The sequence below is a fragment of the Grus americana genome, chromosome 1 (genome assembly GCF_028858705.1).
Source record: "Grus americana isolate bGruAme1 chromosome 1, bGruAme1.mat, whole genome shotgun sequence".
NCBI classification, from domain to species: domain Eukaryota; kingdom Metazoa; phylum Chordata; class Aves; order Gruiformes; family Gruidae; genus Grus; species Grus americana.
In genome coordinates, this window is record NC_072852.1 from 54122082 (window position 1) to 54149569 (window position 27488).

At 38.7% G+C, this 27488-nt stretch overlaps 1 protein-coding gene across 5 annotated transcripts in view; it reads left to right on the forward strand.

Moving 5' to 3' along the window:
* The window catches only part of ANO4 (anoctamin 4), a 197538-nt gene that overhangs the window by 92628 nt on the left and 77422 nt on the right, over nt 1-27488 (forward strand). For all 5 annotated transcript variants that reach the window (XM_054847835.1, XM_054847846.1, XM_054847809.1 and 2 more), the window contains one exon: nt 1396-1554. In XM_054847835.1, coding sequence (XP_054703810.1) covers nt 1396-1554 — 159 coding nt within the window. The remainder of the gene's footprint in view (nt 1-1395; nt 1555-27488) is intronic.

Sequence of the window (27488 nt, forward strand, 5' to 3'; positions counted from 1 at the left end):
GCTTTCATTGGTTTTTCCATTTAATCAAAATGCCTGCTGAGAATCAGGAAGATAACTTACACTAAACTCTTTGAATGGGAATATTCTTTTTTTTTTTCTTCCTGTAAGAATCATTTGTCCTCTTACTATGTTCACTTTTTGTGATTTAAATTAAGAAGCGGTTCTCCTATGGAGAAAGTATTTTGAAAATTCCCTACTTTTCCCAGATGTGAAAGCAAAATAGTCTTCCCCCCCCCCCGCCCGAGATTTGATCATAGATTATAGGACATGGCTATTTCTGGCATGAATGGTTGAGCAAATTCTGGAAAAACAAATTAGCCTAACCCTCCCTTCAGCTTGGAGCTGGACTCATCTTGAGGTCCCTGAAGGCCCCTGCCCATTGCACTGCCCCAAGGGAGTGCTGTTTATTCCCATATATCATTCACAGTCTACATTTCTTGTACAAAACACTCCAGCCCACAAACTGCCACACAATCTCAACTTTTTTGAAAGCAAAAGCTTAACCCCTGGGCAGGACTTGTGTTACGTGGCAGTACTGTTAAATTGTGAGGAGGATCTGTAGCGAATTTCATCTCTTGAATTTCTGAAAAAAGACCAATATTTTGGTCTTTTAGATCTTAGGAGAGGGACCCGCTTGATCTCTTATTAAGAGTGAAATCAAGTTGTTTCTCTCTGTCAGAGCAAACATTTGAACAGGCATGTTCTTTGCTGGAAATAGCCAAGAAACATTATTTATTGTATTTATGTACTGCTAGACCAAACACCAGGAATTATTTTCAAACAAATCCAGTGGGTTTCCTCAGCTGTTCAAGCCAAGAATACTCTGTTGTTAGTCTGATGAGGTATGATGATGTAGGTGCAGGACCTTCATATCTTTTCTGCGTCCTGTGAGGCAGAGGTACTACAGTCATTGCAAAGCAGTGAGAATCTCTGTGCCAGGCTTTAGTGTTTCTCACCACAGGAAATGTTCATGCCTTTGTTCATTCTTCTCCCACGTACAAAGACACTCTACCATACTAAGTTCTTATTTTTAAATCTGCACTTGAGTAGATTTCCGCTATTCTCCGCTTTATTTTATATGTAAGAAGTTATTCCTAATTTTCTGCAGGGTGTTGGGGGAGGAAGGTTGGCTTGAGTTCTCTATTCTCTCCTATCCCATGCCTGTATGACCAAACATCTGCCTAAGATGACCTCCTGGTTTTGAAATGGGGAAGTCTGTACTAATTTCAAATGACCTCAGAGGCACTGTATGTAAGGCATCTGAAAACTTGAACAGCTTGTTCTGATTCCTTATCTTTCCTGTTGAGTATTACTGAAAACTGCTGATGCAAACAGCAATGCAGCAGCTACCAAGAGAAATTAACATTACTGAAATGTTTGACTTTCTCTTTACAGGAAGTACCAGATAAGAACAAAGCCAATGGACTATATTTTAGAGATGGGAAATGTCGAATTGACTACATCCTGGTATATAGAAAATCTAATCCACAGACAGAAAAGAGGGAGGTATTTGAGAGAAATATCAGAGCAGAAGGTCTTCAAATGGAAAAAGAGGTAAGAGAGCTTTCTTGAAAAAAACTTCCAACATTTAGAGCTGTGTAGAATCTAAAAGTATGAGTTTTGTTTACTCTGAAACCCCTTCACTCTGTTGTAGGAGTGCAAAAATGCTTTTAAGCATGCCTAAACATAGGCTATTTATTGCCAGAGCAGTGGGAAAGCATAGCCTAAAGGAAAATCAGACACATGGATTGAAGGCCAAACCAAGCCATTACAGTCATCTTTTTCACCCTTGTGCACAAGTAGGCCACAGAATTTCATCCACTGTGCTGTGCAATAGAGAAAACGAGTGCTGGGTTTGGATGGCCTAAATTCTACTGATCGCAATCCACATTTCTGCACCTATGTTTCCTTTTAGCCACTTGCTCCACTCTCTGCTGAGGCTCTTGGTACTCTTTCCAGAGACTTAACTAGACCCCTGCCTTCCTTTTCCTGTCAGCTTAGGCAGAGGGACTCAAGTGGTGTTTTGGTAGTTTGAAAACAGTCTAAAGTCTCTCCTTCGGTCTTAATCCTAAACATTGACATAATTGGACAATGCATATGAGTCGTTTATATCAATGTCCTAAAACAGTAAATCTTTTCTAGACAAGAGTGTAAAAATAAATGTAAAGTGTCTAAAAATGTATTGATGTGATAGGTAGTAGGAGCAAGGCTTAAAGAGACCATCTCTCTTTTGCCTAGCCTATGCTCTTTCTTAAACTTTCATAAGTGTGCTTAAAAAATTATTAAGTCGCACTTCTGTGCAGAATAGGTATTGCTGAATATTTAGCTTTACTTGTGCTTGATCGACTCACACTCAGGCTACTACGCATTGTCACGCTGTCACTGATGGAAACAGTAGAGGGATTTTCAGGTTACAATTTGGTCAGTTATGTAGGTGCTGTACATTATTTCCCTTTCTTTCACTGAATTCCTGATACATGTGTAGATATCCTGCCTGTGTACTTGAAAGGCACGCTTCTTTGGAGAAAACTGGGAAGGAAAAAATGGAAGCTGTTTCTCTCCAGAATAACGAAAAGGCTTCCTTTCTTTAAATGTTTTTGAATGAACATGGGTACTGGTGGGTATAAGCGTATAAGAGGGTATCACTGGTTACATCAACCAGCTACCATAAACTATTCCTTCAAATAACCTGGAAATTGGCATCTTTAGTGCTGCAGTAGTTGACAGAAGTTTTCAATGGCAGCCATTGTTAATTTATTACCTGTTTCCTGTAAACATACCACTGTCTGTAAGAGTTGTAACCCAACATCCAAGAACATGAGAGTGTTGCTGCAGCTTTTCAGCTTCACATCCTAGAATTGTGCCCTGGTTCCACCAGGAGAGACGCTGAAGAAGTCTCTGATGTTTGAGCAGTGTAGAAAATGAACATGGAATGAATCCTCCCTATCGATGCATCTGCCCAATAGTTTCAAACCAATCTTTTCCTACTTCATGATTTTTGCAGATTTATTGGTGCACAAAGGTCAGCAGTGAAAACTGTGAAATCACTTTATATTTTAAATATTATGAAACTTATTGCAAAATTCTGCACAGAAAACTTGTTGAAATTGATTATTTAAGTGCTTACCACAGAGTTTTCTTGTGCCTTTCAAGTCCATTTATTTGGACTTTGCTGCCTCGGCAGCATGAATATTCTGCCCATTTGATTATTCATTTCAGTTTCTATTATGCTACTGACATGCAGTTTTATTTCTTATTAATCTCATTTGGCCTTGGTGTGACTTCTTGCCAGCATCAGTAATTGTACATTTTCTAAACTCAGAATGATCAAAATGAGGTTGTGTTACATGACTCAGGCTAATGTTTCTAAAATCAGGGTAGCAATCTTTTTTAACGTATGACTCTGACCTAAAATTAAACCCTAGCATGTATATTTTATGATCACGTTAGTTTCCAAATTGAATTATAATCCTGAAGGAAATAAGTACATTATTGGTACGCTCCCTCCCCACAGAGTAACAACTGTGCTGCATAACACTTAGGTTTAAACTAAGCGGTGTGATCCGTTAATGCCTAGATTATTTCTCATTATTTTTACTTCTCCTTTTGGTGAGACTACACATCATTCTGAGTTTCAGTTCTGGGAGATTTTAACAGCAGGCCTGTTTTCCAGTTGTTCGTATATAATATATTGTTTCCACTGGGAAAAGTTTGCTCCCGGATAAAACAAGATAATTGCCTGTGGCTTCGGCCACAGAACTTTTTACCTTCATGAATTTCGTGTGGTTGTTGGTTCATTCTCCTTTGACTACTGGCTGCTCATATATCGACATTTGATTGTGTTAGTCCTGTCTTCTTAATGTGAAATCAGTGGCAGAGAGGAAAACTTATAGAGCTGTTCACACTGCAGTTTCAAAACCATATTCCTCAGTAACACTGCAGAGAGAGAAAAATGCACTGCAGTGGCTCGCTGACAAGTGTAGCACAGCAAAATACCCAGGAAATGGCGAGTGCAGGAGCCGAAGTGTTCACTTAACAGCATGAAATGAGAAAGTGAGTCTGAAATTAATTCATAAATGTTGTGATAACTTCAGGCACAATGTCAAAATCATATAGGTGGGAAAGGTCTCAACAAGTATGTTTCTGACTCTAGAAAAAGATAACATTTTGCAGATATTCCACAATGAATTCGCATGCATGTTCTTCAGCTATACCCCACCACACTCTGTCGGGTTTGGTGCTCTGTATATCCAGTAGTACACAACAAGGGGACCCCAGACCAAGGAACAGATCATTGAATTAGTGAAGGTATGGAAAACAGAGCTCTGAGAGGGAATGCTAATTGTGTGGAACAGCATAAATCATTTTCTGACCCTTCTCCCTGCTTTTCAGTGTATATTGGGTCTGGATAGGATGACTGTGTTGTCCCAGTCCCACACATGTGATCATATGCATAGAAGCTCTAGGTAAGTTAATTGAAAATATAGGTCACTCCAGGAAACGATACTGTATTTTCTTTTCAGCCAGATATAAAATTTCCTGTATTGATTTATCCTTTTTTACAGGATCTCACAAGTGAGATAAATAACTGTGATAACCTGGCTCTGAGATTCTTGGTGACGCTACTGTTTTCATTTTTTAATACTCTTTGAAACAGCCTTATATATCGGGTAAAATGTAGAGGGCAGTCTCCAAAAGGAGCAAGCTGTTATCAGAGATGAGGTACCAATAGCATTGCCGGTTTGTAGGAACTGATGCCTTCTGTAAATATTACACAAGACTTAGACCTTCTAGAGTTGACTAGCAAATGGTTAACAAGAGACTACTGTCCACATTCTGCAAGTATGTTTCATATTTATCCAAGTACAAGAAAAACTTGAAACTAAGATCAGCCCACTGACGCTCAGAAAACAATAACTTCTGATCGCTTTTATGTAAAGAGAAAATACAGATAGTGTCTGTCACTCCAAATATAGTGTTCATCCCTCTGGGACAGTCAGACCTCAGCATTTTTCTGGAAAACCTATCTTTTCAAGAGAGAATGAAGATTTAGGATTACATTAGACCCATGGTATTTTTCACAAGAATAAAGATTTATAAATTCAGCCTCTTGACCAAAATCCATCTGAGTTCCCTTATCCCAAATTATTCCTGCAGCTTCAACTAAAGTATTTTAATCCCTGTCCTAAATGACCAGGTAGAACTAAGTTGCTGTAAACAGTAAGTATGCTGTGCTGGTACATGGATACAGTATTACAGACATCTGTCAGTAAGGTACTTTAAATTATGCTGCACTAATAGAGCATACACAGAGGCAGCCAGCATGGAGCAGCTAACATACATAACTTGTTCACTTGAAACCTAATTAAGCTGGACTGTAATGCAATGCAAATGTAGGATAGAGGTAAGATAGTTCAAAGAAATCTGTGCTGTATGAACAAACACAGACGACCCTTGGATTTGTAATTGGTAAAAGAGAAGAAGGTCATCTTAGATTTAAGGAAATAACGGTGTACTCAAAATTAATCTGATGTTGGGAGGGATCGGGTCATGTAGCCCTAGGACTAGACTACATTTAGTTTGAACTTGGCATGGGGTTTAGGGTTTTTTTGCTTCTCATAACTGCACTAAACTAATTCATACAGAGTAGTTCTACTACTAAATGTAATTGATATATTTTGCTTAATGATTGTGTCCAAAGTTTTTTCTTTATAATTTGTAAGTTGATTTGATACAGTTTATTTGAAAAGACATTCGACATGCTAGTAGAAATAGATAGAAATGTAGTAAAGGGGAGCTATTCACATAAATAGTGAAAATAGTATTCAGGGCCTTTATTTTATGTATTTTGCATATTTATGTATACTAATGTTTCAGTATAAAAGCAATGAGCTGCTTTAAAGCAATAGCATTCCTTACTGCCTTAAAAAGCAGGTCTTCTCACAGCTACTGGATGTGGAATATATTTCAGGAACTAGTTTCAGATATTTTACAAAGAGCGGTTAATCCATTTGGGCTTCTGCCCACACATTGATCTTTGCATCTTCCAGATAGAAGAAGATGTTAGTGTAGTGTACTGATCCAGTTTTCAGGAACAATCCAAATTATGTGGGTTTTGTGTTGCATGCCCGATTAAAAATTTAAACATTGCCACCATAAGTGTCAAGCTGTCACCAGGGCATCTCTAATTGCATTCACTCCCTGCCTCAAGCAGCAGATGACATTTGTGGGGCAACATCTGGCAGCCGATATGCAACTGGCTTATACAATAGGCAGTAGAAATATACAATAGATGTTCTCTGGAGAAAACCCCAAAAGACAGGGAACAAAAGCACAGTATAAGCTTTGCTTTTGTTGTGTGAACAAATATCTAGTAGCAGGTATAATCTGAGTCTGAAAGTGATGTTAATCTGAGTCTGAAAGTTATGTTTAGAGATCTTTTTCAGTAGTTGATGCAAAATAATTACAGGATATTATTATTTAATGACTTTTCAAGTTTGCAAGCAGATGTAGATAGGTTCACAGTGAGGTAGGAGTTCCATGAAGCAGTTTCTCTTAATGTGGCTGTAGCTTTGCACTAATGGGACAGGACTTTAGAGGCTAGAAATGTGTATCCAGTAAGAGACTTATATTTAGCAGCAACTTGGAGCCTGGTTTAAAATGATGAATGCTGAGAGAAATTACAGATGACAGAAAGAGCACACAATATAGTATCTCCGTGACTCTTGGCTCATCCCTGAGTGTAAAACCAAAATAGACTTACGACCATGTCAAAGTGAAGTAAAGGTTAGAAATAAAGAATGAGTATAAAAAAAAAGCAAGAACTTCAAAGACTGAAACTTTAAATATAGTTGTGCTCAGAAAGTGATGATGTGAAAGAGATGTTATAATCAACAGCTATTGCTCCTGAGCATAGTCAAATATTAGCATCTTTCTGGCAAAAATGACATCTACTACTTGTTGTTGTTGTTGTTGTTAGTACTGCAGAGCCAAAACAGTTATGTGAGACTGATGTGCTTTTTTCTGGTTTGTGCGTCATCACTGCAATTGTTCATGAGACTCCTGTTACATAAACGTTATTGCTCCTTGTGATTCATGGGCAGAAGAGAATTAAGCTGACTTCCAGACCCCAAGTGGCGTTTGCAGATCTGAGTGACGAAAGGTGTTTTATAAACTTAGCTTATGTAATTTGGTTCTCTGAGAAGCAGTGCACGATAAAACCTCAGTGCCTTTGGAGTTAACTCTAAGTTTCTTTTTCAGTTATGACTTCAGTTTATTCAGTTATTGAAAGAATAGTAACTTGTTTGTAATTTATTGCTGCTATAGATGTTAATTTAATCGACCAGGCATACAGTTTATAACACAGTGCTCAGCCTGTGGCCCACTATTTGCAGCTTGCCAGGAGAGTTTGTGTGGTGGCCAGGAGCAAGCTGCAGATCAGCTGGGGAATCTTTTCCTGGAGGCTGGTTTTCATTTGGTGCTCATATCCTTTCCCTGTCATGTTGAGCTTACTCTGCACATACCAAAACCCCTATCCACTAGAAAAAAGGTGATTAGGGAAAGCTTCCACCACCAAAATTGCATCTACTGTCCTCTGAGCTTTGTTTTACAGAGAGAAAAGTATCTGTGCACTGTGTGAGATATGTGCTAGGAAGCACCAGGACAACTGTGCATGTGATGATCATCCATACTGTCTAGGCAGGTAGGTCAGGCCACATGGAGGATATCACCTATGGCTAACAGGCTTCCCTTTAGGACAAACTGTCATTTGGACAAAACTAGGCCTTCTTGGTCTTTGGAGAAGATCAGATGTTATACTGGATTTGCGTGGCAAGATTTTGGTAGCAGGGGGGCTACAGGGGTGGCTTCTGCAAGAAGCTGCTAGAAGCTTCCCCATGTCCGACAGAGTCAATGCCAGCCGGCTCCAAGATGGACCTGCCACAGGCCAAGGCTGAGCCCATCAGCGACAGTGGTAGCACTTCTGGGATAAAGTATTTAAGAAGGGAAAAAAACTGCTGTGGAAGAGCAGCCAGAAGAGAGGAGTGAGAGTGCCTGAGGAACAACTCTGCAGACACCCAGGTCAATGCAGAAGGAGGGGGAGGAGGTGCTCCAGGCGCCAGAGCAGAGATTCCCCTGCAGCCCATGGTGAAGACCATGGTGAGGCAGGCTGTCCCCCTGCAGCCCATGGAGGATGATGGTGGAGCAGATATCCATCTGCAGCCTGTGGAGGACCCGATGCCAGAGCAGGTGGATGCCTGAAGGAGGCTGTGACCCCGTGGGAAGCCTGTGCTGGAGCAGGCTCCTGGCAGGACCTGTGGACCCATGGACAGAGGAGCCCATGCTGGAGCAGGTTTGCTGGCAGGACTTGTGACCCCATGGGGGACCCACGCTGGAGCAGTCTGCTCCTGAAGGTCTGCACCCTGTGGAAGGGACCCATGCTGGAGCAGTTGGTGAAGAACTGCAGCCCATGGGAAGGACTGACGTTGGAGAAATTTGTGGAGGACTGTCTCCATGGGAGGGAACCCATGCTGGAGCAGGGGAAGAATGTGAGGAGTCCTGCCCCTGAGGAGGAAGGAGCAGCAGAGATAACGTGTGATGAACTGACCACAACCCCCATTCCCTGTCCCCCTGTGCCTCTGAGGGGGGAGCAGGTAGAAAATTGGGGAGTAAAGTTAAGCCTGGGAAGAAGGGAAGGGTGGAGGAATGTGTTTTTAAGAAATGGTTTTATTTCTCATTCCCCTGCTCCAATTTGATTGGTAATAAATTTCCCCAAGTCGAGTCTCCAAGGGGAGTATTGCCTGTGACAGTAATTGCTGAGTGATCTCGCTGTCCTTATCTCGACCCACGAGCCTCTTGTTATATTTTCTCTTCCCTGGCCAGCTGAAGAGGGGGAGTGATAGAGTGGCTTTGGGAGGCACCTGGCCTCCAGCCACAGATGTAGTTCAATGTTCAATCTACTACTGTACCTAATATCAAGCATTCAGTAGCTTACTCTAGTAAGTCTCTCACTTTTCTGATCCTATTATTCAATATGTAAATATCTACAGCTAATGAACTTACCGTACAAATTATGCAGCCTGCAGGAGCTGTGGTTTCACAAACAGCATAATATCCCATTATTAGCAGGTGCAGTTTGTTGTTTAATGTTTAAGCACTGCGTCTGATTGCATCCACAAATCATGGATGGAGACATCAAAGTGACATAAACTATGCCCACAAGAAGGGAACCAGACTGAAATGCAAGCCCACCACATGCATTATAAGTTAAAGTGCTTCCAGCCATTTAATTTAAAACATTGGGCTGTTAGTTTCATTCAAATTCAGCTAGAGCAAGTTAAATCTTTGGAAGACCAGTCTGTTTTTATTGTTACTTCATTATCTAATGCAAATAGCAAGTGGAGTCTCTTTTCAGCAGTGTTTTACAGAAAAATGCATAGATAAGAACAGAACAATGTTCTTTTCCATATAGTGCTCTATACCAGAAAGCATTGTTCCTGAACACGGGAGGAATTTCCAGCTGCCTGGGTTTCTGAGGGAAAATATTTTAGATTTCAGATACTATGTCCACTATACAGCACAGTGGCAATTTAGAAGAGAAATTTGAGGAGATACATGGAAGTCTGGATGGATAGAGTTTGAATTCAAATTTCAGTGTGCAGTTTTTAAAAGTAACCTTCTTGATTTTCTGAGGGAGCCCAGAAATGAGTATGTTTCCAAGTTAACAAATTCCAGCTTTTAACAGGACTTTGTAAAGTTAGTAGGCTAAGAAACTGTTGCTGAAAAATTGATCTACATTTGAAAAAAGTCTGGCTTTTTCATGGAGTACGGAGGTAATATAGAAAATATGTAGATAACTGAAAAGGGATGAAAAGGCCCTTGAGGTACTTCTTTTCCTTCAGGAATGTTGAGCGGGATTTTTTTGTCAAAGAGTTTTCTGTCATCAGTCTTTACAAATCAGAATGTCAAAAACCTTCTGAAGGACACCAAGCTCATGGAAAAAACCAGACAGGCGATAGATTTAAAAAAAAACGATGAAGGCTACATATGAAATGTCCCCTACATGTCAGAAGTCACCTTTCCCTTTACAATGATTGGTCTTAAACTGCAATTATTTTTGAGATGTTGTTTGCCTGCCAGTGGCATCAGGAACAAGTGTAATGCACAAGGCTACAATCACTTAATGCACAGTGAGAGTTTTCATTCCCCAGAGGTGACACGGCTTGCTGCAACACTCCCTGATAGTACTGGCTTAATGAGCAGAAACCTAGAGCTGTCTGTAGGGAACAGAAAGAGTGTATAGAAATGCCAGCAGCACGCTTTATGTTCTCATTTCATGTTGATGATTTTGGTGTTGAACTTGTTTTGAAAAGACAGCATTGTATTTACAACGTTATGCTTCTGAACAGGTAGTGATGATTTCAAATGGCTGCAGTGCCTCCTTGGTCTAGGGGACATTTGCATCTTCCCCTGCAGCATGAAGTGGTGTGGGGCTGCCCTCCCTGGAAGTTGTCCCAGGAGGGAAGCACAAATGGGGAAAGGACAATTCCCTTTCTCACCTGCTCTTGGCACAAAGTGTCCAGGCCCTCTCGTCGTCCGATGACTTTCTTTGTTATACCAGGTTAATTTGGTCATGGAGCGAGTGGAGCATTGGCTCTGTGTGCCTTGGATGAACTGTATTTTAATTGTGCTAAAAGCCTCACAAATAGAGCTAGTCAAATTACCTCGGTGCCCACACTTTATTGAAAAAGACGTTTCAGTTTATGGCTGTCTGGGCCCAAATTAAATGCAGCATTATCCACTGCATATTTACGTATTTGTTTCTTGCTGTTTGAGTGGTAATGAAGTGATGTTGTAAATGAAGTTTAATAAAGCCTGACCTGAGAGAAAAATGTTCCTGAGACAGCCACATCGACTGAGACCTCTATCAGCCAGTTAGTCATGTCGCCCTGTTTAAAGTCTTATCTGGTTTACAAAACGCTCTTCAGTGCACAAACCTCTTTTGTATTCTTATATGAAAGCTTTCAAAAGAATCTCTGCAAGTGCCTTTTAAACAAAACAGTGTAAAGACCCATTTCTTTCCTCTTGGAGGTCTTCATGGTACGGTGCTTACTGCTTTTCTTAGATACAGCTTGTTGTTGTTTCTGTTAATAGACTCAAATAGATCTTTCCATTTATAACAGATAAGATTGACTCCCCTTGCTGAAGTCTCCACTGTCAAGCACTAATATAAGAACCTTGTGCTTACTTTTTTTTAACAACCATCTCTTATACCTTTTTAAAATTCAAAACTTTCCATAAAGAAGAAAAACTCCACAGTGAAAATGTAGATACGAGAAGGGCAAAACAGAGACATGTAAAACTGGAAACCATGACTCTCTACTTTCTCTTGCATTATGCAAAATTCATGTTATTTTCAATGACAATTTGGAGACATTTCATCTTCATTTCCAATGTGTTTAGTTGACCTTCTCCTTTCAGGTTAGTTTTATAAATGTCATGGTTTTTAAAAACTGCCATTGTAGGCTAGTAATAACAGTAGAATAGTCAGGGATTTTCACATTCACATACTTCTATACATAGGAAGTAGAAGTATATAGTTTTCCTGTATCTGTCTGTGTTTCTAATAACATAACTAACATTGAGTTTACACAATTTCCTTATGTAGAAATTTAAGGGTTTCAATTTAGTTATTAGATAGGTTTTAAAATTAAATTGGTTGGAAAATTGTCTTCCATAATAAGCTGTTACAATCCATCCATCAAATTTTAGTGTATTCTTTTCACCTTTCTAGTTTAATTGGCTTAGTTCCAGAAGCAGAATTTGTTTTTTTGAAAGAAGTGTATTAGCAAGTTTTTTTGCTTGACTGGTAGTTGCTAAATTCCAATGAATATCTTTTTCTCCACTTTTAACATTCTTTTCTTTTATTTCTTTTTTTTTTTTTTTTGGTAAGGAAAATTGCATAAAGTCTTTTTAATCAATCTACTAAAACCTCTTTTATTCAGGTCATTCCCTTTAAAATGGCCATTTAAATGAGACACTTATAACATTCTCATGATTCCACTAATTGTGCAAATCTGATTTGCTCAATTACCAAACATCAATAAGAATAAAGTTCCATAATGTGATTTTTCATTCTTTAAAATAGAAGCTATAAAGAAGTTATCCACTTTTAGGAGAAAGCTATTCAGACATGTTTACATGCATTACTTTTTCTGACTTGTTTGTAATACAGGCATGTAAGATAATTTTGGATATAGACTTCAATTTGGTGCTCTGAAGAGGATTTAGCACCTCTGGAGTTATTCTTCTCGAGTGTACAGATTAGGTCTGAAAGTCCCATCACCAAGTAACACCAAGCATGCTCCAGTTCAGGATCCTTCACACCGTGTTGACTAGGGAGTGAAAGGCCAAAGGAAGCTTTTGTTGTTGCAATCCAGTTTGTTAACAAGGATTGTATGAAGTTTTGGTTGAGACTAGAAGGATCACATGAAAGATACTTTATTTGAGCACTTGTCAACTGGCTCAAAGCCAAAAGAGTCTCTCTATAAAGCTTTTTCTTAGGATCATTTCTTAACCAGGTCCATTTCTGTAGAATTTTTCTCCTTCCAGTGTATGCACGTTGGTAAGTAGTGAAATCACCATCTCTGAAGTTTGTTAGCAAATCAGAAAGCACTCTTGCCTAGTCCAGAGAACTGGCTCTTTCCCTGCCCTTTTATAGAATCGTAGGATAATTTGGGTTGGAAAAGACCTCAGGAGGTCTGTAGTCCAACCTCCTGCTCAAAACAGGGTCAGGTATGAGACTATGTTGGTGAGGACTTTCTTGTGCTTTTTTTCAGGTGGATACACCTATTCATTTTTTCTGTTTGCCTTTTTTTTTTTTTTAATATTTCCATTCCATAAAGGAGCCCAGCTACTTTGCCTTTGCAGACATTACACTCAGCCTAATCTCTAGTAATTCCAAAACCTCAGAGTTTTACTGCACTGTTCTTTATATGCTATTCTCCACTCAGAAACTTGTCTTCCCATACCTAGACTTCTGTGTCTTTCTGTGTCTTATAAGTTAATAATCTGACCTGTGACCTCATTTTCTGGGGAATCTGGAGAAGCTCAGACTTCCTACCATCATAGGAGTGCTGGCAGGAAGGCACATCTGAAGGTCATCTTCCTGAAGCAAGACTGTCACCAATGCTAGATCAGGATGGCCATGGCTTTTTTCTTCTCTAGCTGTAGTTCACTGCAGACTGCAGACTACAGCCTGGCCCTTCATCTCCAGAGTTCTTGAGTTTGCACTGTGAGAACTATTGCTATTGGAAACTGTGGCTTTCTGAGACAGGATTGCATTAAACAAATGTCCTGAAACAGCAGTCGAATGGATGGAAGCTGTGGTATGTAGAATGTCCTGGGTCAACAGTCTTGTGTAAATTTATGGATTTTATCATTAGCTTCAGAAATTCAGAGGAGAGAAGAATTCAAGTAATAAAATACAGAAAGTACTGACCAAAATCAAGAGGCCTTTTAAAGTACAGAGGACACTAGTGGGAGGCTTTGTTATTTACGGATTGGGATTTCTCTGTGTGTTCTTTGTGAGCAGAATGAGTAAGGTGGGATGGGGGAAATGGATGGCAGCCAAGGCCTTGTGAAATGTTCTGAATCACTTGCTGTCACTGTGATGTGTCCCAGACAGCCAAGCATGAACTAGAGCCACCCATGAAGGTGCAGTTGTAGGAAGTCATGTGTCTATGCTACTGCAGAAGTTGGGGTGAGTGGTGAGGAAGGTAACGGGAGTCCAGGGAAAATAAGGTGGTTGTACTGCAGAGCCCCAAGGGGAAAAGAACCATCTTATTGCCTGTAGCTGTTTGCAATGGGGAGGAACAAGCCCCTCTGGGCAGCAGTTCATCTCAATCTGAGGAAAATAGAACAAAGGAATTGTACCCTGAAGGTGCCTGTTCCTCTCCACTGCAGGCATCTAAACATAGCTGCCCTGAGTCACACCTGTGATGCCTGCTCCTTCAGGCAACTTCTCAGGATCAGTGGGCTTAGAGCCATGATGGTGCCAGTGTTTTCATACAGATACAGCAGCTCCCCAGTGTCCAGCAGGGGAAACTGGGTCAGACACATGGCACACACCATATCTATAAACTACTAAAGATAAGTGGGTGGTTTTGTCCTGTGCCCAAGTGATAGCGATGGACTTACATGAGTGGATCGCAGGATCAACCCTAATACTGGCGGAGTGTAAAGCAAACAGCTAACAGAATTGTGTGATAATTGTAAAGTTCAATTCTAAAACCCCCAAGCTACGGAATAGGTTAATGCTTCTGCAGATTTTCCATTATTTGACTTCTTCTGTTCTTTGCTGTTTTGACTGTGAATTGATGAGTGCTTGCCATGCCTATTTACATTTCCATCTTGACCCGTTTTTTGTCTGTCTTGTGAAAGGAAACAGAATTTGTGTATCTAACTAATGCATTATTCTAGCCGAAAGGCACAATGTAAAATTTATATGGGGAAGGTGAGCACATCAGAGTTTTGGGAAAGAGGGGGAGAAAGATGATGGTCAGAAAGCATTAAGAGGAAGCTAGTATCAAAATGTGGAGGCATATGCACATTAAATCACAGCAGAGAAGTAAGAAAAGACCCCTTCTCACCGTATAACTCCCCCTATAAAAATCTGAGTGTAAAAACTCTTTGGAAATACAACACAAGCCCTTAACATCTTGAAACAAATCTTTTGTATTTGTGGAGGGCGACTTAACAGAAGGCAGGAAAGGAGAAAGGCAAGGAATTAATAGTCATTAATATAGATTAGACTCGGCAAACAGTTTTAGCTGAGGAAAGAGGGAAACATTTTGAAAATGTGAAAACATTTCATTTAAACAGATTCAAAATTAAATGCCTGATATTAATATGCCATGCTAGTTGGTAAGAAAGGCTTAGCTTTGCAAAAGAGAAAACAGAAAGAAAAAGAAGAGAAAATGTTCAGAAGTGATTATATAATCCAGTAATACACCAAAACATGCTATTTTGTGTGGACAATATTTAAGCTTAAATAAAATTGATTTTTTTCATGCGTTTACCTACAAATTTTTAGAAATCTTGTTCAATTTGCTTCATTTTCGCATAATTTATTCGGTTTGGTGCCAAAACAAAATCAGTTTCTCTCTTAAATGACATCACAGCTGATCACTGAAACATTCATATGGGACTAACTGTGCCTAGCTAGCAAAAGTTATTTGCTGATTCTATTCCTAACTTATTTCATAGACTACCTGTAAGGCATCAAGGATATTTTCCATCAGATACAGTGTAACATGAAAGAAAACCCCATTTCCTAAACTCGTTACTAGATTCCGAATGCAGAAATGAGCTGACAGCAGCCTTTGCAGTCAGGTTCACTGCACAGGCATTTTACTTCCTGTGACTAAAAATTAGATCAACAGCCTGGGACACTGTGCCAGGACCACAATTTGGTTCAGATCTCATCAGGATATACATGGAAGTGAATAGAATATTTGCACTTAGATTTCTTATCCCGTGTTCAGAGATTATCACAGTCAGATCCTAAAAATTTGCAGTGGGAACATAAATATGCTTCAGGTTTTCTTGAATACCTAGAATTTGTATTTTCTAAGAAGTGCATATGCGCCTCTCTGAATGCCTGACAGGCATTCTCCCTAACTTTATCCAGAAAGCCCCAGAACACTGTCAACAAACTATTACCAATATCCAAAAGCACTGATGTGTTTCTTTGTGTTACTCTTGAATACCTAGCCTCTTGTAAATCAAATTGTTCTAAAAGTTAAGTGTATGTCTTTAACAAATGGAATACATGTTTCTAATGCCCTTAACTGCTTAATTTTGATCTTGAAGCCTATAGAACACGAAGATCTCAGAAATTCATTTTAAGTATAATAATAATATATTCCACAGTAAGTGCTGCATACAAATCCTGTTCAAAATATCCTAAAATTATCTCTGAAGGAAAGTGGATGGGTTTGCATAAACTTATGCTTTAAATACCATTTTTGCCTGAATGGTCTTTAATTTTTATCAAATAGCTTTTTATTTTTTTATTGATTTTTTTCAAACATCTCCACATCTCTCTTCTAGTTTCTATCCCCTAGTAGAACTGCCAGGGATTTATACCAAATATACCAATGATGTCTCAGTCCACAGCCCTGCCCTTTATTGTTCTGATCCCTCTTTGGAAGTTTCTTTTAATTTTCCTTGCCAATGTAATCCCTAGTTATTAATTCAGTCCTATCAACACTGTTGGGCTTCATGGCTTCTCGTAGCAGCCAGATGCAAGGTGTAGTTGTGCTGAGCAAAAGACCGCTCTTCCAGATCCGTGGCTTTTAAAAAGGAAGTGACACCATTATTGCTCTCTGAATTGCCCCGTTTTCTTTTTCTAGTACTTGGTTTGTGGTAGGCTTATTTTTCCTAGGGTATTGTCTCTCAAGATGAAATTTCCTGGATCCTGTATTATCACGTCTTCTGGGCCAGACCGAAGGTGAGCTGTGCCAAATAAGGGAGGTTTCATTTCACAATCTTTTATAGGTACTTGATTCTCTTGCAAATCATCATAGAGGAGACTGGGGGGGTGTGGGGGTCTCAGGAGGCTGGGAGACCCTTCCACAGCTGCAAGGGCAGGCCAGCTACATACTGCCAATTGTTTATCCAACCTTTTCCTAAATGCCAGAAGCCTCTCTTGCCAGATCACTCTAATGTTTCAGTATTGTTCAGTTTGATTTCTTTTAACGTATCTGGCCTAAATCTCCTTTGCTACAATTTAATCCTGTTATTTCTTGCCTGATTCAGAAGTAACGTGGGGAGCAGTTCATTCCCTTCCTATTCACAGCTATTGGTTACTTATTTTAAAAATGTTACTGTATTATCTGCATAGCATTTTCTTCTGTATTTTGAATCACCCCAGCTCTTTCAGTTTTTTCCTCTAGGTCAAGTTTCCCAAAAATCTCAATTACTCTTATTGTCCTGCTCTGATCTTTCTTTAATTGATCCATATATTTCTTACTTAGGCTGGACTTTACCCCCTGCTGCATAGCTATACAAAATAAAGGACCAGGGAATTTAAGCTCTATATGCTCTTAATTTGATTTTTTTTTCCTCTTCATGCACCTTACCCTACTCTTGCTTCTGTTGCTAACTTCTCTTCTCGATGCTAACAGTGACGCTTTGTGTGTTCATCTTTTCTGCATTTTTTTTACCTTTCAGCCTTCTCACTATCTCTGCCTTCTGTGCTATGATAGTGTGTTTGTCAGACCTAGAGTGTCACATGAGACAAGCCATTTCCCTAAGCACACAGCATGATTTTCCCCCCTCTTTTCTTTCATTACACACTAAAAAAATTCATACGCTGAGATAAGTTCATCACTTTAGGCACTTGGTGACATTTCCAACATTAGACTTTCTATTTTCTTGTCAGTGTTGCTGTCACTGCACTTTCCACCAACCATGTGCAGTGGTGGTGATTGCTCAGTTGTTATCCAGAGCTCTTTCCTTATTAGTATTTTGATACTTTCCTGTTAATCTTTCATGTTTTAAAGGGGAGATGGCATCTGTGCTAGAAAGGCTCTTTGCTTAAATGCTGCCAGAAACAAAAATGTTTTAAAAACTTTCAATTTGTTCCTATTTTGTGCCTAAAATACCATCTGGCCAAGTCAAGAATTCCCACATTCTTTTTCCCTTGGTAGTCTGTGGAATTTTACATACGTTTATTTTATACAAAGTTCCTCCAGTTCAAAGGTTAAGATGACTTCCTTTTACTTTCTCAAATCGAAGTTTGACAAAAATACAGATATTTGTAATTTGTTGTGCTCCAGAGGTTGTCATTGGCAGAGGTCTGACATTGGACGTGCCTCCATCGTACATCATACACAGAGAGTGATGGGTAGGACTAGTTGCCTTCTGTGGTGGCGCAACGGAACCTGGTAAGAGAAAAGTGACGCTGACTGATGTGGAGGAGGCAAGCAAACAAGGCAGGGAGCTGGGATTCTGGAGGAGGAAACAATCTATCAGTGGGAGAAGTTCGTCAGTTGTGTGTATGTTTGTGTAAGAGAAAGGTGGAGGGGGAGCTGCTTTAAAATATTATGCTGCAGAAATCAGTTATTTTTTAATTTTTTCTTTCCTTTTTGAAGAGCAATATGGTAATCGTGGACAGTAGAGCAATGAGATTATTTTAGGAAAGAAATTCACCAGTTGCATTACTGTGATGATAACAATTCAGTTGCATGGCTTTCAGTAGCTATTAGCAAGAACATAGATAGGTATGTGCCATACAGTTTTCATACCATTTCTTCTCTAACCCATTCACCACTCTGTTCTGATATTTGAAAGGGATCATGCGTGCGGGTGTATGTGTGTTTCTACAGCAGGAGTAACTATAGTGACTCTGTAAAGTTGCATCAAATAATGCAAAGCACATTTCTACACTACATTTCTTGGGCATGCCAAGTGTTATATTTTAAATATTTGACAGGAACTACAGCCTGCAGTGTATAAACAATTATAATTCCATAAGTGGTTGTTTGTTGAGAAAGTGTTCTGCATTTTGCATCATTTTTCCCATTGTCTCATGATGAAACACTAATGGAATTTCCCCTTTTTAAAAATATCTTTTCTAATATTCATTGGGCCTAAACTGTTTTGTTTTTAAGCAAATTCCTTTCAACAAAATGATTGAATTTTCAGCTATAGAACCCTTGATGTATGAGCCATATTGATTTTTTTCAAAAATAATCTAATGGAATCATTATTTTTCTGTCAGGAAATCTTTGTAATGGAAGAAAAAGTCTATAATAGCTCATCTACAAAGTGTTAGAAAAAACTGGGATTATTAAGTGAAGTGAGATTTTATCTTATTTTTATTTTCATGTTGCATTTTTACACTTCTCCATAGGAGAGAATGACACAGATTGCTGTAAGTATACTAATTCCAGAGGTACGATAGGTGAGAATTTCAATTCTACTCCAAAGTTTTACACTGAATAAAAGTATCTGAATAGTACTACAGCGCTAAAAAACACTTTGGTAACTTCTGTTTCACCTTTGCACTGTGACTTCTCTGCTGCAGCTCTTAGAGGCACAGTCCCTCTATGGAAAGTGGGCAAAATAAAAAATGCTAGAAACATTTACACATAGTGTTATTTCTGTCAATAGATAAGAAAGACGTTTGCACTTTCCTAAACTGAACAATCTGCTTTTTACTAGCTGGGGCTTCTTAAAAAGAAGTTATGTTTCTTCATCTCTAGAGAAAGATATTATTGTCTATTAAGCAAAGATCTTCATTACAGCAGTTTCTATGGTGCAAGTGAATTTGGAGAGGGGGATTCTTTGCCAGTGTATGTGTTACTTGTGGCCTTAGTTTCACAGCATCATAGGGATCTCAAATTTCAATATTATTTGGCAAACAATTTTACCATCACTTTCCAACATATGCAATCAGATCAAAACTAACGCTACCTTATGTGATAGTGATGTTGGCCTTCAAGCAAAAGAAGACTTGTTTGTTTTCTGTAGGTCCTCTCATTAAATCTTCATGTAAGAGCTCTGAACTAGATGGGAAAATCATCTTTATCCTCTATCACATTTATCTGAACTATTAAAATATTGACCTCCATCTGGTGCTGCTTGCTCTTCTGTGTCATACAGGAGGTGGTTTCATCCAGCACCTTATGTCAATAGGCACATTGGGAATGGCAATAATTGATCAATAGTGGAGCTTGTGTTCAGATGTCTGCCTTGTCAGTACATTGTGCCAGGTATGGATGTTACTTTATGACAACAAATTAGAACAGTCCAAAGCAAAATCATAATTTGCCCTTGTCGTATATTGACCTTGTTTCATTTAAGGCACATCTAGCAAATGAAGGGATTTGTACCCAGATGCACAAAGGATCTGGTATTCTCCCTTCTTAGTTTAGAGATATTATTATGTATTTCAATTTCATCTCATCTACAGTTAAATTCTAATTATGCTACCTTTGCTTGAGAAACTTTTTTTTTTCTTCTGTTTCTGATGTGTATTTTTTTAACATCAGATGATCTAGTTATATACAGAAGTCAAATTACTTTGAGCTTAGCTGAGCAGAAACAGATGAAAAATTATGTAGATCATCAATTATTAGGAATTTCCTTTCTGCGCTAGACTATAACATGTCTTTTCATGATCAACCTGAAACTGTGACTTGGTGAAGCCAGCACATTTGATGTGTGAGGTAAATCTACCTGTTTGTATTAATCTGAACTGTGAGCTGAACAGTGGTAATCAAGCCTATTCTCACCATCATATTTTGCTTTGGAAAGCACTTCACTTTCATGTAGTAATGGTGTCGTGTTTGGAGAGATGTCTGCTCTACCATATGCTTGGGCAGATTTCCAAGACAACTTCTCTTGTAAACTTGTTGTGTACATCCTTTCAATACATCAGATCACTTGAGTACCTTTAGTAAGACCACAGAGTGCAGTTGCTCAGAAATTCACTATGGCCATCTTATTAAAGTAATATAATAACTATTTGTACAGTGGGGAAGAGGAAAGGGAAAATGGCTCGCTCATGCTTCTGCCTTCAAATGAGCCAGGCAGAAGAGTTTTGCAGCACTGATTTTAAAACAGCGTGAAATGAATTACCAGAAGACTGCTCCTCAAACTCTTTCCAATTCTAATGATCCTAGCAGTAAGATAGATAAAGCACAGAAAACTGAGATGTGGCAGTAAGGTAAATAAAACACAGAAAACAGATGTGAGTTGAGGGAACAGGCATTTGAGTCACTCAGACTACCAGAGTTTATGGGGAGCTATAACTGGTAGAGTTGTGAGTGATTCATGTTCTTCACATGCATATTTCCCCTTCATTTAACTGGGTCTTGTGTTTTCTTTGGTGCCTTGCCTTTCCTGCGAAATGGGGACCTGCTTTAGGTCTGAGAAGGTGCTGTCAGAGTGGTATTCTGTGACTTTCCCTTTCCTGCAGAGCAGAGACACATGCGTGTCCTGAACAACCAGGTATGGTGTAGAGACACCCCAGGGTGTTGCCAAGTGACTTAGCAGGTATTATAGTCACGTCAGCATGGAACAGCACCTGACCTAATCAGCCGTACTCATATGCGTGTGCACTAGCCCCACTGCCCTCTCTCTACAGCCAGGGCTAACATCGCTGCCTGTAATTCCTCACGTTGTAGATATGTAGGTGACTTGAAGAACTCGGGTCTTCATTGTGCCATGTGGATTGAACTAAAGCCTCTCTCCTGATAGTGTCATTTGGAGTCAGCTCTTCCTCAGCCATGGTCTTGTTGAGTTCACTAGTGTCTCTCTTTAGAAATAATTTTGCATTACACTATCAAATACAGAGGTATACAGACTGTAACAGAGAGCTACAGGTCACTGCATCCTGCGAAGCGTAGACACTGAAAAGACTTCGGAGTCTAGGTTGGTAGTCATATAAGTATTTCTTGTCTTCCTTGATTGTATGAGCTGAGAAACAAGACTCTGAAGAAGCAGCTGAACAACCAAATAGCTTTCATTTTGCTGGAGCATAGGCGGGTACTCAGAATGTGGACTTGCGCAAACGCTTCTGCATCCACATGGGAGATCAGCAGTGGCCTTTCTCTCCAGAGATGCTGTGGTGTCCAGAGAGGTTGTGAGGTCTCCATCCACAGAGATAATCAAGACCCTACAAACCATTCTATTTGTCCCTGCCTTGAGCAGGAGTTTGGACTAGATGACCTCCGGATGTCCCTTCCAACCTCTATTATTCTGTGATGCTATGATAAGCAGCTTGTTCAGTTCCTCTAGGCTATTTGTATGCAAAAGCTATAATAAGCCTGCCTGCATATTTTGTGTGTTTGATTGATTATTAAGTTTGTGAAATTAACTGTTGGACAAAAAATAAATTGCCTTTTCTTTGCCAAAGCAATGTTTCTCCAATAAGCCTCTAAAAGCAAACATGAATACTTAATAGACAATTCATTAAATGTATTTTCTGCTTCAAAAAATTATTAATGAGACATAAATCTGTACTGGAAAAATATTGTTTTTATATTTTACATTTGTGATAAATCACAAAGGATGCTGTCTGATAAAATGTAGTTCAATTGTATGATGTATTTTTAATGGCCTGTGATGCCAAAAGTAAAATATTGTACATAAGAGACATTTTTTGGCCCACAGTACAGTCAAAAAGGTTTAATGATCTCAACTATCACAGTATAAAATATTAACATTTTTAATCTAAAATTGCAGGCATCTAACTGGTGCCTCACGTGAAGAGACAATGTCAAATAATGTGTTCATAACTAAAACCCACAGTATTCTGCTCAGAGTTTTTAGCTATCTGCATTTTAAAATCTGCAAATAATTAATTTCACATGTTCATAGTAATTTTCCAGTCCAGAGGAATTAAAAGATGCATCCTGTCTGTCAGACGAAATCTGTATGATTAGCTATTTTGTCACAGAAGTCTTACCCAGGTGGGTCGAACCTGTATTCATTCAGTATTTGCTAATGGGATTATCAAGAAATGTTTTATCATTGCCTCACAGTCAGATCAAAGTCTTCCACTAAGATGGTCATGCTGAAGGTATTTCTAATCCTTTTCTCTAGGAAGTGGAGTCCAAGTCAGAGGATATTGTTTCCATGGTAGATTTACTACATCTAAGTTACCTTATTGTGAGATCCATCCTGTGGATTCAGATGATGTTAGTTAGAATTACAGACATCCTTTTTCACGTTGTTTCTTATCTCAAAGGAATTTGTATCTCTCTGGCGCAGATTGTAAGCTCATCATTGCACAGTAAACTTGAGCAATGAGATAGTGTTTGCATTTTACTTCTACTCAAGTAACCTAACCTACCCTGTTCTTTAAGTTGCCCTCCCACTCACACATTTTTGTCTACGTGAAAGGACATTTGCAAACATTTCCCCTTGTTACTAACTCTGTTCTGTTCCAGCATTGAGATCCTGTCAACTGCTGCCAGAAATTAAGCACTGTAGGAATGACACCTGCTCTGAGTTGGATTAGATGACACATTGCCAGAATGCTGGCAGTAGGCAGCCACCTGCCTGCATTACTAACTCCATTAGAGCCAAACCTCTGGAAGTATTTTGCAAAGTAAAAATAAAGCTTTACCCCATCATCAAATTTTTGTCATGAGATTTCATATAAAATTCATTTTAAATTGTAATCATGTGACTGTCTCCTTATATTGTTATTCTATATTTTGTATGTCAGTGTCCTCTTATTGTCAAAAATGTTTTAACAGCTTCCTATTTATTAGTTAGAGCTTTCTTTTTTTACTCTTGTTTTCATCCTTACTGCTTTTTCCCTACAGTTTCTTGTAAGTCAAAAGCTGCTTAAAATCCTAATTGAAATGTGATCGGTATACTCCCCTTTTTCACTAAATCTGCACTTTGATTGACAGTATATATGTGAAAGATATTGCTACTATTATTGACTAGATTCCTCTGATCCATGAACGTGGAGGTTAATGCTTGTGAGTATGTAATATTTTCCCATGAAACTGGACATATATTGACAGTATCTAAGTAATTACTCGGTGGTAATGTATGCGCTTTTGAAAAGTATTGGCAGCATATTACTGCTGCTTTTCCAGTTCTATGGAATTACCCTTGTGAGTTTACATTTACTTTGGTTTTGCAGAGGAAGAATGGTTTAATCAACTAAAATTTGCTGGGTTTTGTTTTTCCACTTAATTCACTCCACATGGCAAATCAATCTGTGGTGTTAACATAACAGAGTAATTCTCAAAAACAGTGGAACCTGTAGCAGTTACTATTTACTACTCTGCACTCAGACGTCATGCAGAGCTTGATTACAGAAAGAATTGTTACTAGAGGAAGGATGTTGATTTTCTCTCCTTTTCTGGCTTTTCCTGCATTATGTTCTTAACAGAAATAAGCTATGTTTGCCAAAAATTAAAGCACTGTTCCCATTCTGGCTTTATAACTTGCCTTGCAGGGTCTTGATAAAGTAGGCAAGGTTTAATTCTGGTTGCTGGATCTGTTTCAAAATCATAGCATCATAAATCTTATTTGTCTCCTTTTACTTTTATAAGGAAGGCTTTAAAAGGTGAGGAGAGCCCCAGTTGAGTATTTTTCTCTTCAATGATTATAGGGAAAACATCTTAATGGTAAATCCTGATTTCTTTTCCCTATTGATATGCATACATAAATGAGAGCATTGTTTTTTTGAAGCTGCCTGCCTAAGTAGCCTCAAGGCAAATAAACAATTACACCATTCAGTTGGAGACACTGTAATTTTATCCTTCTTCAAGGTTATATGCTATGAATCTCTTTTCTCAACTTTCTTAACTTTTAGACTCAGGAAATGCTTGCATTAAGGTGAGTCCTACAGTTGGTTTTGTCTTAAAATGACTTGACAATATTATTGATAATGAACCAAAAAAAAAGTCATTGTTGGAGGAGAACGTTCAAGAGGGTACTTGACAAAAGCTACTAATCTCCAGCCTTGATCCTGAAAGACAGCCTGCAAATACAGCAAAATGTGGGCTTTTCAAGAGACGTTCAATGTCAGCGTAACTTCGCTTCCATTCAGACAAACAATGGCAGCTTCAGAACGAGCAGAGTCAGGTCAGTAGTGAATATATGTATTTAAATCCTGCCATCAAAAGGAGTTAGAAAGCCTGCAGGAGTACATGTGCGTTTAGTAGCTAGGACTTAAATTAAACAGCAGTTAACACCACTCTGTGCCCGCTTTCAGAAGGAGAAAGAGAACCTGCCCTTTACAAGTTTTCCTTGGCCTAGCTGGTGACTGTCACTCACCAAAGCAGGTGTCTATGCTTGCGGAGTTACGTCAACGGCCCCTACTTCAGTCTATGCCGCTCCTTGTGTAGTGATACTGGAGAAAAAATATGGAGCTTTGTTTTTAAACACGTTTGTGGTTGATTTGTTTTCTTTGGGAAACACAATGTCTGTATAAACTTAATGGTAAAAGAGAAAGGTAGTCTTGCCAGAAGGGCAAGTCTATAATATGTGGGCTATATGGTACTGCCTGTATTCTAGGATTGGCAGCAATGTTACGACTAAAGTCATTTATCAGTGAAACCAGAAAGTTTGGGAATTAGTGAATGTCTCTATCAGAGAGATGTGGGCTATAGAAACTTGTGATTATCAAGTACTGATGTAATATTTTCAGGAATTATGGAATATGATTTCCAGCTGTGGAAGTGCGTTGGGGAGTGGAAAGAAGAAGGAGGGAAAAAATTACAGCTTGTGAAAAATAGTAGATTAATGGCACTGAACACCGAAACTCATTGTATGTTGACTAGCTGTAACCCGGACTCTGGTGATCTGAATTCTGCCATACTAAACCTGTTTTGAAGATCAGGGTTCGATTAAACTAAATATACCTTGCTACCACTTCACAATCAGAATAATAATTTTAAAAAAGTTCTTACAAGAAACAAGTTCTTTTATAAAGAATGCCACCTTTGCACTGAATATTTTTAACTTTCATGAATTTTCTTATCTAGAATCTTGTAGTTTTCAACCAACATTTCTCTGGAGAAGAGTACAGTTCTTCCATAGAAAAATATCCTTTTCTCCAGCCAGTTTCAGTAAGTGAGTTGCCCAGTGGCTGTGAAATCTCTGCCCATGGAGATATTCAGGATTCATTGGAGCAAGCTCCTGAGCAACCTGATCCAAATTGACCCTGCTTTAGCTAGAGTGTTGCCCAGATGCCGCCTAGAGGTCCCCTCCAACCTGTATTAGCCTGTGATTCTCTAATTCTGATAAGTCTCTGGTCACAGTGGGTTTGCACTGCTCGGAAGACCAGCAAGATTATTACTGACCAGAAGAAAATCTATTTTGCTATGGATGTTCCTCCTCAAAAAATCAGTTTGAAACAAACAATTTATCTGAACATTGGTGACCTGGCAATTATCGTAATGTGATAGCTCTATAGGCACTGGTGCCACAGGTCAATTCCAAACGCTTATTCCATTTTTGTGTTTGCAAAGTGTTTTATCTCATTGTCTGTACCCTTTATTCCTCTGGTTTTCTTTCTTCATCATCTAGACATCACTTTCTAGCAGATTGCTTATGTCAATAGTCATTTTATTTAAATTTCCAAGGGGAGCAATGTTACATTGATTTTTGTTTGCATGTTCCCATAATGCGAAATTGAGTTTATTTCTCCAAACCATTTAATGAGCCAAGCCTCTGAAGTCAATTACAACAGAAGAATGCTCCTCTCCTCTCAATGAAACATTTAGAAGCTGAAGGATACTGTGTTCAAATACTAATCTAACAAAGAGAGTTTAGGAGATTCCATTCACTAAAGTATTTTTGTAACTAAGACGGTGCTCTTGATATTTTTTTCAGGTATTTTGAATAGCTATTTTCTCCTTAGATTAAGGAAATGTGACATTTCATTCAATTACTCCTCCATCTGGATTTGTTCTTCTCTTTCTAGTCTTGTTTTTCTCAGGCTTTCTTAGTGCTTTCCTTTACGAACACTTCACATGATCAAACCCAAGAGAAATGGATTTCCATATTAATATTTTAGCATTATTATCTCTTTCTTCTGAAAATAACTGAATCTCCCAAATGTATTTTGGTTAGATCTTCTGTTACAAAGCTGATAAAATAACATTACAAGATACTGAGTAAAAATATTCTTTAAACATCTGTATTGTGACAACCGTATGGAAGTTTTTCTGTGTGAAAACACGTAACACATGAGAAATCCAATTTAGATGAAGATAGCATTCACTTGTGAAACAGTATCTCCACAAGTCATGTTACTGTGGCTGCCATATCTAGTATGGCTTAAACTACAATGTGCTGGAAAATGCGTATAAGCTTCCTGTTTAACAGCCACCACTAAATTTACAGACTTTTTTTCAATAAACTTCCTCCATTTCTCAAATTTTATTGGTGTGTCAGGACCATAGTTTCCTTCTGTATATTGGGCTTATTAGATGGTTCTTTTGAGTTGTGGTGAGTTTGGTTTGGTTTGTTTGGCTGTTGGTTTTTTTTTTTAATCCAAGCTGTTTATGACAAAATTGCCAGTCCACTGCTGATTTAACCTCATCTTTTAAACAGTTGTTTGCAGCAAACTTTTAGAGTAGCAGAGCTTAGTCTTGGTTTTGTGGCATCTACTTGCTAAAGTCTCATGGGAAAATAAAACATAATTTGTGAAATGTACCTTAAAGAAAAACATCATTAGAGGCCTGATTTAGAATCCATAAAAGTCAATGGAAAGAGTACAACTGAATTCATTGTCTCTGAAGCAAGTCTCTTGGGGGCATTTTGTTGCTGTTGTATCATTTCATGTTGAAATATTTTTCAGAAAGTCATCAGCAAAAGAACAGCATGATTTTTTTCTGCAGTTTTTAATATCAGCAAGTCACTTGTTTCATTATGCACTAAATCCATTATTTCATGCAGCCCAATAGAACTTTGGGTACAAATATTTGTCTTTGTCCATTTTTGAG